Raw genomic sequence first — 13,714 nt, 5'->3', positions numbered from 1 at the left:
GAAGATACCAGAAAGTCCCATGATTCACAAGGCAGATGAAGCAGGAATCTAGGAGCTTAGAAATCATGATCCATGTGTCCAACTTTGCACTGACCACACAGTCCTAAGCAACCACCTAATCTGTCTGTGTCTTAGTGAAACCACCTGAAAAATGTGAAAAATGAGCCTGCTCCACTGTTTCTGCCCTGGCCCAAGCCACCCTCATCCCTCATTCAGACCACTGCAGTAGCTTCCTAACTGCTCTCCCCTGAGGCCACACTTGCTCTCTCTACGTTTACACCAACCAGAGGAGTCTTTCAGAAACATGAATCCAATCATGCCACCGCCAACAGCTTCCCGTCACACTTCCACAACAATCCAACACTTTTCAGAGGCCCTATGTGATCTGGCTCCAGCCACTTCCCCCTACCCTGTTTCATACTCCCTGTTGCTTACTGCCCTGCAGCTACACAGGTTTCCTTGCTGTTCCTCAAATGCTCCAAGCACAGTTCGTTTCTCTGCACCACTGCACTTGCAGTTCCCTTGACCTGGCTTGCCTGTCTCCTCAGAGGCTTCCTGATCTGGCTCCCTGCCTTCCTCCAGATGTCTGCTCAATGCCAACCTTTCAGAGATACTCTAACCTTACTGCCTATCTAAAAAAGCACCCCCATCAGTCTCTATCTACCTCGTCTTCTTCTAAGTACTTATTTTTTTTTCCTCTAATTTTTGTCTCTCCTCTTCTACAAAATGCAGATTTCATGAGAAAGTGGCCTTGGATTAGTTGAGCCCTCTCTCCCCAGCACCCAGGACAATGCCTGGCCCAGAGCAGGTGCGAGATGGGCTAGCCCAGGGGGCATTTTCATATGTTCCCCTCGTATGACTTCCTGTCTTCTAACTTCAGACAGACGTGACTATATTAACGAACACTTTAGGATCATGGTTGCTACATATTTCATCAGGCGTGAGGCTACAAGTGATCTCTCCTGTCTGGTTCTTATGTTCTGTGCACTTCCCCTCCCTAGCTGGCTTCCGCCGCAGCATGCGCCTGTGTCGCAGGAAGTCTCACCTCAGCCCGCTGCATGCCAGTGTGTGCTGCACCGGCAGCTGCTACAGTGCAGTGGGTGCCCCTTACGAGGAGGTGGTGAGGTACCAGCGACGCCCTTCAGACAAGTACCGCCTCATAGTGCTCATGGGTATGTCCCAGCATGCACTCTCTCTCCTCCTCCTTGAGGAGTTTTCCTTCTAGATTCAGGTGTCTCATATTGGGAATGATGGTAAAAGTAGAACTCTTTATAGACCCCCATACAAATACCTTTTTTAAAAAACAAAATAAAACCATTGTACTGTGGGTTTATAAGTAACATTTTATTGTATCAAGCTTTTTAAAAAATCTACAAGTGAATGTGGTATGCCATGGTGTCCATGAACTATATAGTTACTTGTTATATAACAAGTATTATGATGTCGTTATGACTGAGATTTTTTTTTTTTTGCCTGCTTAGAATTGTTCTGTAAACATAGATGAGTGTTTCCCCAGGCAGATCATTAACCTGTATCGTGAAAATAAATTCTTAACGTCCATTTCCCTGAGAAATGTGTTAAATTCTTCAAGTCCATTCTCCTAAGAAATTTGTAATTACCTCATTTAGAAAAGTAACATCTTCTGGACTGTATCTTTGGTGCTTTATAAAGATCATGGCAAATATAGTGCAGGAGTGACCTGCTTTTGTGCCCATGACTTTTGCAAAGCTGGTCCCTGTAGCAGTAGCAACTTGTATCCTACTGCCTTCCTGTCTGCGTGTTTAGCTCCATGAGCAAGGCAGGTCCCTGTAGAGCAGAAAGATGTGCCTTACGGCTGGGACCAGCAGTATCATATGCAGGCCCCATTGTAAAATGCAAATGCAAGGGCCGCTGGTTAAAACATTATCAAGGATTTCAAGATACAATAGCAGATAATTCATCCAAGCACAGTATCCTTCTAAGCATGGGTCCTGTGTAACTGCACAGGTTCTATATCCACGAAGGCAGCCCTGCCTCCAGCTGGACATGGGGGTGCTTACTCAATCACCTGTCAGGAATGTACCCCTGAATTCTGTAAGTCACAGAACCTATAATTGTCGAGGCTGGTTTCTGGTTGTGACTTGATAAAAACTTCATTTGAAAAGGAAAGGCAGAGCTCTGTGATTCTCTAAAATGAGACCAGCTAATTCTCATGGCATTCAACATTAGATAGAGTTTGCTGGGGGTCAGGTTCCTGCGATTCCTTACCTCATTCCTGAATGTTGAAGCAATGTGGGTTATTCCATGGGTCACTAGAAAAATTCCCAAAAGTTTTCTGGGGTTCTTCCAATTTATGAGAAAGGAAGTTACATAATTTCCCTAAAAATATTTGCTCTCAAGTTTCTTCAATAGAAGGACTAAAATGATTATTCCATCGCATAATTATATTTATCCACATCTGATGATTTCTGTGTGTGACTTTTTATGTTTAGGACCCTCTGGTGTTGGAGTAAATGAGCTCAGAAGACAACTTATTGAATTTAATCCCAGCCGTTTTCAAAGTGCTGTGCCACGTATGTTTAGTTTTGCTTTCATAATGGTTTGTGTTTTGGTAAAACTTTCTTTGCTCATCTCATTTAACTATGTCATTCCATCTTTGTTGTAAAAGTACACAACACCAGGGATAGTTCTTAAGTATTTCTAACCATATTTATTTTAATAAGGAAAATTGGTTTATTGGCATGTAGGCTGCTGGCTTTTAAATGGGCTTTTTTCTATTTCTTAACATGGATGGCCTTTCAGGCAAACTAATAGCAATAATAGCTAACATACACCCAGTACTTACTATCTAAAAATTGATGTATGCAATACAACTTTATATAAATTTATGAGTATGATTATACAATACACAACTGTTTTAGAAATGGTGTTTTCTGGCTGGGTGGAGTGGCTTACTCCTGTAATCACAGCACTTTGGGAGGCCGAAGTGGGTGGATCTTCTGAGGTCAGGAGTTCAAGACCAGCCTGGCCAACATAGTGAAACCCCATCTCTACTTAAAATACAAAATTTAGCTGGGTGTGGTGCTGCATGCCTGTAATCCCAGCTACTCAGGAGGCTGAGACAGAATTGCTTGAACCTGGGAGGCAGAGGTTGCAGTGAGCCGAGACGGCGCCATTGCACCCCAGGCTGGGTGAGAGAGTGAGACTGACTCAAAAAAAAAAAAAAAAGTGTTTTCTTATTTTCTTTTACTCATAACTCCTCTGTTTCTCCTAAACTCCCCCTTCACTACTACCAGCTCCAAACCAACTCCTAAAACACAATCTTCCAGACTTTATGTAGAGTTGTGTGAATTTTTTACCCATTTAGAGTTGTTACATGAGGTTTTTTTTTTAAGCTTTAAGACATTTGAGAGCTGCAATTCTAAAAATAGAAGAAATTATTTGTTTCATACTGAGATTCATCCTGAAAATCACTCTAAGAAAAGCTGTTTTATTGTAAAAATAGAAAAGATCAAGACTTGAGATAGAAATCCTGATTTCAAGAAAATAGAAAGTTAATAATGCATGTTTATAATAATGTATAATAATGCATAGTTTCTAATATGTGTAAAAGGAAGTTAAAATTTTGACTGAGGCACTAAGATGCACATCTTTAAATGAGGAATGTGAAAACAAGTTAAACTCCTCACACATCTCGAGGGTATAAAAGGCTTGGGGAGGGAGATTCCTGAGGGCGTTTCAGGGAGGCTTTTATTGGAGAGAGCCATGCTGCGTGTTCCAGACCCGCTGAGTGTGGGAAGAGTGTGCGGGTGTGCTTGCTCCCCCCTCCCCTCAAGGCAAGACAGAGGAACCTAGGGGGACCACTTAGAGAGCTTTCTTTGTGTCCCCTGAACTTTGGGGGACACAGAAGAATGGTGTCCAAATTATACCTGAAAAATCCAAAGGAGGAGAGCTTACAGGAAGTGGCCAATGGCTATAATTTGGGAAGTAGCTGTCCTCATAGGGTCCATCACAGCTAGACTTGTGATGTTGCCCAAGGAGCAGATCTGGGCAGGTAATGTATAAAAAAGTCAGCCCAGGGTTATATGATTCCTGCCCAGGAGGAAGCCTGAGGAGAAAAAGGCCAAAAGTGGACTCCCAAATATATCTGGCTTTAGAAGGAATCACAGATGACGAACTGGAATAGGAATGGGCTTGAGAGGCCTTGTGGTGGTGGTGATAGGGTTTGCAAAATAACCCAATATATGGTTTAGGAGAGAAAGAGCCAGATTTAAGCATCTGCCAAATCTAAAGAAAGCCAATAGCAGCCAGAATCAGTATTTGCCAAACCAGAACCTTCCTTCCTGCTTTCCTCTCCCTCCCCGCACTCTAGCCTTAGAGAGTTCTAAACCAGTGGAAGTGAGATTTATCGAGGGGAGGGAGAAGCAGGAGCAGTAGAAATACAATGAAAGGAAAGAGAAGTGACTCATACTCTTGTCTGGCTTCTCTGAGCGTAGGCTTCCCCGGTGCAGCAAATTTGAGCCAGATGTGTGGAGAAGCAGCCTAAAATCTAAGTGAAGTTTATAATTTTGATGATTATGTGGGAATGGAATTTTAATTAGTCAGTTGAGACTGGCTGATGAAAATGAAATTGTGGCATGAGTGATGATAGACTTTTAAAATTAAACCTGAGTGAGAGTCATGGAAACTGTTAGTTGTTTTTTTTTTTTTTTTTTTTTTTTTTTTAAAAGACGGAGTCTCGCTCTGTCGTCCAGGCTGGAGTGCAGTGGCGCGATCTCGGCTCACTGGAACCTCTGCCCCACGAGTTCAACCGATTCTCCTGCCTCAGCCTCCCAAGTAGCTGAGATTACAGGCACCCGCCACCATGCCCAGCTAATTTTTATAGTTTTGTAGAGACGGGGTTTCACCATGTTGGCCAGTCTGTTCTCGAACTCCTGCAACTCAAGTGATCTGCCCACCTCAGCCTCCCAGAGTGCTGGAATTACAGGCGTGAGCCACCGCGCCTAGCCAGGAAACTGCTAGGATTTTATGCAGGGGCTGGGGAAGATCTTGCCTCACAGAAGGGCCGTGGGAGACCAAGAAGTTGCTTTATGATCGCGACCCATAGGCTGTGCTTTCTGAAGTACTGCTTTCATGTACAGGAATGGGCATTAATCTCAAAACCAAAAACTACCACAGAAATCACCGTTTTCCTTTTCTGTGTGTTTTTTGTTTGTTGGTGTGGTTTGTTTTGTTTGAGATGGAGTCTCACTCTGTTGCCCAGGCTGGAGTGCCATGATCTCAGCTCACTGCAACCTCACCTCCTGGGTTCAAGCGATTCTCCTGCCTCAGCCTCCTGAGTAGTTGGGATTACAGGTGCATGTCACCATGCCCAGCTAATTTTTGTATTTTTAGTAGAGATGCGGTTTTACCATGTTGGCCAGGCTGGTCTTGTACTCCTGACCCCAGGTGATCCACCCACCTTGGCCTCCCAAAGTGCTGGGATTACAGGCGTGAGCCACCGCCCCTGGTCAAAATCACTATTTTCTCATAGTCTGAATAAAAATAAAATGCCCACAGAATATAGAAGAATTTTAAGAATGCCAATGTAGAATTTTAATCATTCAAAATGAGAAAATACTCTCATATTTTGCTTTTTAAATGGAAGTTTTAAGCTTAAAATGGATACCTCAAGTTATGCATCAATTCACAGACTTTAACCTACCATATGAATGTTAGTCCAATGGAAGCAAAGGAGAAGGAGTCATCTTGGGTTTAGATTGACGTAATTCACTATCACCTGAGAGCTATAAAGTTTCACTAGAATTTTGTTTTAAGTAGGAAGCTGTGGGAGATGTGGTGTAACTGTAGGAACTCTAAGGATCTGATGAGAGGCTTGAATAAGGAAAATACAAAAATGACCCCAAGATGACATTTGCTTTTAGACCCCCTTGAAGGTTGGTAACTCCTTTGATAATTTAAGGCTGGTTTCGAGCTCCTACTTGATCATTTCCATGTATTGATATCATCAGATGTTGATCTATTTCGTCCTTAAACTTTGTCAGATGCAAATACACAAATTCTGTATAAATAAGGGAACTGGTGGTAATGTAGATTAAGGGACTAGCTTTATAGTATATAGGATGCAGAGTTGAAACTGTCTTATTCGTCTTTGTGTTTTCAGAACCTAACATGATACTTGGAACATAGTAGGCACTCAGTACACACTAGTTGAATACATGAATGAGCAGACAACAAATAACTTTTAGATATTTGATGAATTCTTATATTCCATATGACCTGTCACTATTTAAGTTGAAGAGTCTGTAATCAAAGTGGCCATATCAAAGAATCAGACTGAATCTAGACACAGCTAATCTTTCCCTCCTAGAGATCCCTAAAACGAATCACCACTCACTTGGGTATTAATACATCTGGTCAAGATTGCAGAATGTCATGGGCTTTCTCCATTTCAAATTTGAGCACCTATTGTAAAAAACATTCATCTAGGAGGAGTCAGAACACATAGGTTCTAATTTCAACTTCATTTTTCATCAGTCTTATGAATGTGAGCAAGTTTCTCCAAAAGCTTTACTTATGAGTAAAATATAGATATTAACAGTTTACCTAAGATAAGAGTGTGGAAGATGAAATGAGATGATGGGAAATGCACTATCCAAATGTAAGATATTATTGGTATTGCTACCTGGGAGCCTTTAGGCATCTAAAGGTTCACACATAATTCACTAGCACTTGTTTTGAAGTAATAACAGGTGTTACCTTAGGTCTTTCTTATGTTGGCTTAATACCTAGTGCATTCTTTTTCACACCATACGCACTCAATAAAGGTTTATAGACTCACTGATTTTGATATAAGAACTTATCACCAATTCAGGCTTCTTTTTAGTTCTAGCATTTTATCTAATTGATTATATATTCATTTATTTATTTTGATTAGATATCTTTATTCAAATGTATATTGGTAATCAAAGAATTTTGAAGACACCGAAACCTTTCATTCCCTTTTTTTTGATAGACACTACTCGTACTAAAAAGAGTTATGAAATGAATGGGCGTGAGTATCACTATGTGTCCAAGGAAACATTTGAAAGCCTCATATATAGTCACAGGTAAAGTGGAGCTTCAGAAGCTGATTCTTGCCTCTTGTTGTTTTACATTCAAAATAGATTCCCTATTTTTATGTATTTTCCAAAGCTCCTGGGTAATTCCTTTTGTTTCTGAGGAGTTAAGCATGAAATGTACATTGATATATCAGCATACCAACTCACTAGCTTTGGAAAGGGAGCAGAATGGAGTTTGCAAACCTTGGAGAATTTGAGGAAATACATAAACTCTAGATATGCTCATTTTGTTCACCTCTTGAATATCTATTCATTTTTTCTGTGCTAATAAAGTCCACATATTTATATTCAACTCTAGTGCAGTTTATCCTCATGTTACTACTAATAATATTTTCTTTGTAGAAAGCGTTCTGTTTTGTTTGGCCTGCCCTTGCAGGATGCTGGAGTATGGTGAGTACAAAGGCCACCTGTATGGCACTAGTATGGATGCTGTTCAAACAGTCCTTGATGAAAGAAAGATCTGCGTCATGGACTTAGAGCCTCAGGTGGGTCCATGGTGGAATATTTATGTCCCCAAACAATGAATGCATATCATCCATTTTTTGTGCACATGCTGTAGGTTATAGTTGAGACATTTATTCTGTTAGTCTTTTAAGAATAAGGCCATTTCTCATATCCAAGATCTTACTTAATGTGTCAATTTAAAACATTTTGCTTTTAGTTGGGAAAGAAGTCTTGCTTCTCATACAGAAAAGCAGAACTGAGTGGGTGGTCACAAAGAGAAGCAAGAATCTTTCTTGCTTTAACCTTGATCACAAAGGCATCAAGGTCACTTCTTGTGGAGTGAATAAGATGTTGCTTTGTACAAGGAGGTGAGGTTTCTATGTTGTCATATCTGTGGCTACCTTTCTGAGACCACGTGTAGAATGGAGCAGGGGTGAGCAAGTTAAGGTAAGATAAAGAACATGCAATCCATAGGCCCAATTTTTGTGATCTTTGTATTTTCTTCGTGTATGTGTGTGTGTGTCTGTGTCTGTGTGTCTGTGTGTCTGTGTTTGTTTTGTTTTTTGAGACAAGGTCCTGCTCTGTCATCCAGACTAGAGTGCAGTGGCGTGATCTTGGCTCACTGCAACCTCTGCTTTCTGGGTTCAAGTAATTCTCATACCTCAGCCTGCCTAGTAGCTGGGACTACAAGTGCAAGCCACCATGCCTGGTTAATTTTTGTATTTTTAGTAGAGACAGGGTTTTGCCATGTTTGCCAGGCTGGTCTGGCAATGGAACTCCTGGGCTCAAGTGATCCACCTGCCTTGGCCTCCCAAAGTGCTGGGATTATAGGCATGAGCTACTGTGCCCGGCCATGTTTTCTTTGTCATTAGAAATACACTTTGTGTGCTAGAGAATCAGAGGAAAAGAGATGGCAGTAGTATCCAATGTGAGATAATAGCAAGAGGAAAGGGAAGTGAAGGTGAAACAGAGCTGATCCATCTTGAGAGTCTGTCTTTGTCATATGAGATCATGTACAGAATCCTACTCTCAGTAAATGAGATTCTTTCATGTATAGACTGTTGCTCAGCTAGTAAGATTTCAATTGCTAGTCACAGCTAGTAAGAGTCAGGATTTGACCTTAATTTTGATTCTAAAACTCCATCTTCAAATTATTAAAATGTTCATTTGTTTTTAAGAATTGAGCAGTTGGGGGCACATGAGATGATACTCTAAAAATAATTGCTAATTTCTGGTCTTAGAAATTTTGAGAAGCTTCATGTTGACTCTAGAAAGTTAGGACTTCTGTTTTTAAATGTGCATTTAGGTCAGGTGCAGTGGCTCATGCCTATAATCCCAGCACTTTGGGAGGCTGAGATGGGAGGATTTCTTGAGGCCAGATGTTTGAGACCCCACTGGGCAACATAGTGAAACCCCATCACTACAAAAAATAAAAAATAAAAAAAAATTAGCTGGGGCTAGGCATGATGGCTCATGCCTGCAATCCTAGCACTTTGGGAGGCTGAGGCAGGCAGATCACCTGAGGTTAGTAATTCCAGACCAGCCTGGCCAACATGGCGAAACCCCATCTCCACTAAAAATACAAAAATTAGCTGGGCGTGGTGGCACAAGCCTGTAATTCCAGCTACTAGGGAGGCTGAGGCACGAGAATTGCTTGAACTGGGAAGGCGGTGGTTGCAGTGAGCAGAGATCCCACCACTGCACTCCAGCCTGGGCAACAGAATGATATTCTGTCTCAAAAACAAAACAAAACAAAACAAAACAAAACAAAATAGCTGGCATGGTGGCATGTGCCTCTGGTCCCAGCTACTAGGGAGGCTGAGATGGGTGGATTGTTTGAGCCTGGGAAGTTGAGGCTACCGTGAACCGTGATTGCACCACAGCACTCCAGTCTGGGTGACAGAGCAAGACCACGTCTCAAAACAAACAAAAAATAAGTGTGCATTTGAATTTTCTGTGTAGGATATTCAAGTGGTTCGAACTCATGAACTGAAGCCCTATGTCATATTTATAAAGCCATCGAATATGAGGTGTATGAAACAATCTCGGAAAAATGCCAAGATTATTACTGACTACTTTGTGGACATGAAGTTCAAGGTAAAAGCAAGTCAAAAATTACTGTATTGCTTTCAGTGACTTCTGCGTGGGAGAGATCTGGGTTGGGTCAGGCCAAGGATCTCTGATCTCGTCCTCCTCCTCCTTTTTGACCCCCTCCCCAAAAGGCCCTCAATAATATGGTTTACTCTGGTTTTATTTTACAAACAAAACAAAACAAACAAACAAACAAGAAACGCAAAATTTAAAACTGTATTGTTTCTACAGGATCTGTGTTAGAGAATGTAATTTTTGTTTCTAATGGATAATGCCCTTATGATTTATCCTTTTGGAGGGACATCACTTACAGATATAAAAATAAAGTTTAATAAATGCTATGATGCTACCCTTATTTTTTTCTTTCTTATTTTTTTGGGTCTAGCTAAAAAAAAAAAAAAAAAAAAAATCCTTGAGCCATAGTTTGCAAAGCCAAACAGAAATTGGGCATATATGAACCTGGTATTTGTATTTTAAACAGATTGTCTTTTACTTAAAAGCTTACTTTAAAAATGCTCAGTGAGTATATCTCATCTGTAAAATGATGATGGTAATAATAGAGGGGGCAAGCCAGGTGAAATTAATCAGTGATCTCATCCTAGAACAAGTGATTTTTTTCCAGTTGCATACATATATTTTACATGAAATACACTTTAAATATTGTGAGTCATAACATGCATTCAGTAAGGTGTATAGAGTGTACAGTTTAATGAGATTTTAGGTGTGTATGCACCCAGATAACCATCACCTAGATTAAGATATTACAGCCATTTATTTTGTGTGTGTGTGTGTGTGTGTGTGTGTGTGTGTGTGGTAAAAATACATAAAACTTACCATATTAACTGTTTTAAGTGTACAGTTCAGTGTTAGTATTTAGCGTTAAGTATATTCACATTGTTGTGAAACAGATCTCCAGAATTTATTTACTTGGCAAAATTGAAACTAAAACTATGAATGATTCACTAAATATTTGTATGTCATGCTTGTCCAAGGGCCATGCTAATCTGCATTGTTTCAGTTTTAGTATATGTGCTGCCAAAGCAAGCACAGGTATCTTTAAATTATCCTTTCTCTTATTATTTTTATTTTCATTTTTTTTCAATGATTCTGGAGGTCTGATTTTCCAGTTTGCCTTGTGAACAGTGGAGTCCATGAATGTATTTGCTGAGTCTTATGGGCATTTAAAATTGTTCTCATTTTTATGGCAGTCTAAACAAATTAACAAAATTGTTTCTGGATCATATGTATGGTCACTTTGTAAAGCCACAAGATTTTGGTGGCTGCATTTGTATTTGTGTTTCAGATTGAACTGGTGACAAGTGGTACTATTTTTCGTGAACTAATAAGAAAATAACAGCAATGAATTTAATGCATTAGTGCCAAGTGAAGGCCAATTTACCTTCATTAAATGAACATTTCACAATAGTAGAAACAGTAATACAACTGGCTTATACCATCCTCGTGTTGAAAGTGGCCATTTTGTATCTTTAAAATAATGTTATTCCTATCAGATTAATGTTCACTTGAAATTTATGTTTAAATTTTATTTAAACTGGTACATTTTCTTTGGTTTTATGTTGTATATGGTTAGAGTTTCAAGTGTTTAGGGAGGAGTAAAATAAGTTCATATGGGAAGTTGAGGGGAGTAATCTGTCTGCAAACTATTACTAAATTTTGCAAAACATGACCAGACATTAAGATTAAAGATTAAAACATAAGTTTTGTAGTTTAGAAGACATTTATTGGACCTCATTTTTTTAAATAAAAACTTCAGTCTTTTATTATTTTAAAAAAATTACAAATTAAAATTTCTTTTATCTCAGTAATACATTTCTAAGAAATAAAGGATGACATACTGTGGATAGTGATATATTTTTCCCAGCTTTGCTTATGCTTTACATTAATTTGGAAAGATATGCTTATACCTGTTATAATAATTACATTTTCTCTACAAAACTTAGCTGAGCATGATGGTATGTGCCTATAGTCCCAGCTACTCGGGAGGCCTAGGTGGGAGGATCACTTGAGTCTGGGAGGCAGAGGCTGCAGTGAGCTGAGATGATGCCACTGCATGCCAGCCTGGGATAGAGTGGGACCCTGTCTAAAAAAAATAATAATTTTATCTATATTTAGCAACATTCTTTCAATTAACAGAGGGTAAAAAAATTACTATTTTCTAGTTAGCTAGCTTTGTAGAATTTTGAGAAAATATGTTTTAAACATTATTAAAAATCATCTGTGCAAAATTTGCGGACCTTACTGTTTTTATAAGTAGTTTCACGACTGAATGTAACAGCATAACAAACTATTTTTTCCATTTGTCCAATTAAGTCTGTACTATCCATATTTTTCTATTTCTCCTAAAGGATGAAGACCTACAAGAGATGGAAAATTTAGCCCAAAGAATGGAAACTCAGTTTGGCCAATTTTTTGATCATGTGATTGTGAATGACAGCTTGCATGATGCATGTGCCCAGTTGTTGTCTGCCATACAGAAGGCTCAGGAGGAGCCTCAGTGGGTACCAGCAACATGGATTTCCTCAGATACTGAGTCTTAATGAGACTTCTTGTTTAATGCTGGAGTTTTAACACTGTGCCCTTGTTACAGCGATCCACAGTTGCAATCTAAAACAGCAGTATTTGACCCATTATAATGTGTACAACTTTAAAAGTGCAGTAGTTTATTAATTAATCTTATTTGAAAAAATTTTTATTGTATGGTTATGTAGTTACCTATTTGGCTCTTAAAAATTTTTTTTCCTTTATCTCATATGCAGCTGTAGTAGAAATATGAATAATGTTAAGTCACTGAGTATGAGAACCTTTTGCAGATTTCATATCTTTTAAAGATTTAAATAAAGAGCTTTCCTAAATATAATAAGCAATATTTAACTTCAGAAATTGTATTTTACTCTATGAAACGTGTTTTATGAAAACATCTTTTACCAAAAGTGCTTACTTAATTCAGCAAGAAAGGTTTAATATGCACATTTCACATCTAAAATCAAAACCTACAAAAAACTGCACTGCCTTCACTATTTACAAATCAGCCTACAAGGAAAAAATTATTCTCATCAGAGGTGTGACAAACACGAATTTTCCTTACAGCCAATATCTACATGCATGCTTAAATTAGAAAAGGCAATGGATTAGTCCTGGAGACCTATATATAGAAGAATCACAAGATTGAAACCGTGTCTCAGAGTTAAAGAAACCAGGGACTAACAGAAATTCTTGAGCGTGCAGGACAGTAGATAAAAAACAATTTGCTAAAACGCCTAAACTTCTTCCATTGTGAGATTAAAAAACAAAATAAAGCAAACTGGCTGAAATTGGTTAGGACTAACACGGATGGCTACCTGAAGTCTGTACAAAATGAGCTTGCTGGCGTTACAGCTCGAGTCTTCCCCCATGTTTCATACTGACTCCCTCCAAAATTTGCACATGCGACCCATGAAGGGACATGAAGAGGTAACCGCGAACGCCAAAAGATTTTCCAGATGGCTTCTTTCCTTCCACCAATCATTTACTAATCCCAGAATCCATTCCCTAAACCTTTTCTAATAAAAATACTGTCTTAAAGCCAGCACAGGGAGACAGATTAGAGCTATACTCCTGTCTCCTTGTTAGTTGACTCGCAATAACAACTTTTCTCAAAAAACCAGCATCATAATATTGGCTTCTGTGCATATAGGGCAACAAACCCCGTTTGTTTGGTAACAAGATTAGGATGCCATTACAAAGTCCTGTTTCTCTTTCTTCCCCCAGATTTGAGATTTCCAGGCGCTTTCCCTGTCCCTGTATCTGTTCATCTTCTGCATCATTCTCTTCTCCATATCCACACCATTCTTCCATCTTTCCCATCTCTTAACTGTAAAATAGAATGCATGATTCAAAATATTTGTAGTTCTGTTACTTAAAGTGAAAGTTATCTTTAAAAAAAAACCTAACCAAATAAAACTATGCAAATTAAGTAGTTTGTAGTGATATTTATGTTAGGTCAGATTTGATTTTAAGGTTCTTCAAGAAAAAGTTTTTCCAAATTTGATTTACACAGTTGTGGGATGAAGGGTAAGCAA

The 13,714-nt window shown here is 39.1% G+C and overlaps 1 protein-coding gene and 1 non-coding gene across 3 annotated transcripts in view; one reads left to right on the top strand and one right to left on the bottom strand.

Annotated features, from left to right (window-relative positions):
• Positions 1–13,580, top strand: part of MPP4 (membrane palmitoylated protein 4) — a 59,795-nt gene extending 46,215 nt beyond the window's left edge. The window contains exons 16-21 of one of the 2 annotated variants that reach the window (XM_009182786.4): positions 1,002–1,172; positions 2,472–2,552; positions 6,995–7,088; positions 7,477–7,585; positions 9,507–9,641; positions 12,002–13,580. In XM_009182786.4, the coding sequence (XP_009181050.1) occupies positions 1,002–1,172; positions 2,472–2,552; positions 6,995–7,088; positions 7,477–7,585; positions 9,507–9,641; positions 12,002–12,193 (782 nt within the window). In that variant the 3' untranslated portion in view covers positions 12,194–13,580. The remainder of the gene's footprint in view (positions 1–1,001; positions 1,173–2,471; positions 2,553–6,994; positions 7,089–7,476; positions 7,586–9,506; positions 9,642–12,001) is intronic. The other variant, XM_009182788.4, reaches the window with a different exon arrangement.
• On the bottom strand, positions 10,579–10,683 carry LOC116269263. The gene has a single exon (XR_004176745.1). It is a non-coding gene; the product is annotated as a U6 spliceosomal RNA (small nuclear RNA).
• Positions 13,581–13,714: the final 134 nt, after the last annotated feature.

This window comes from Papio anubis, chromosome 10, assembly GCF_008728515.1.
Source record: "Papio anubis isolate 15944 chromosome 10, Panubis1.0, whole genome shotgun sequence".
Taxonomy (NCBI): domain Eukaryota; kingdom Metazoa; phylum Chordata; class Mammalia; order Primates; family Cercopithecidae; genus Papio; species Papio anubis.
Note: the sequence above shows the minus strand (reverse complement) of the source record. Positions and strands in the feature narration are given on the sequence as shown.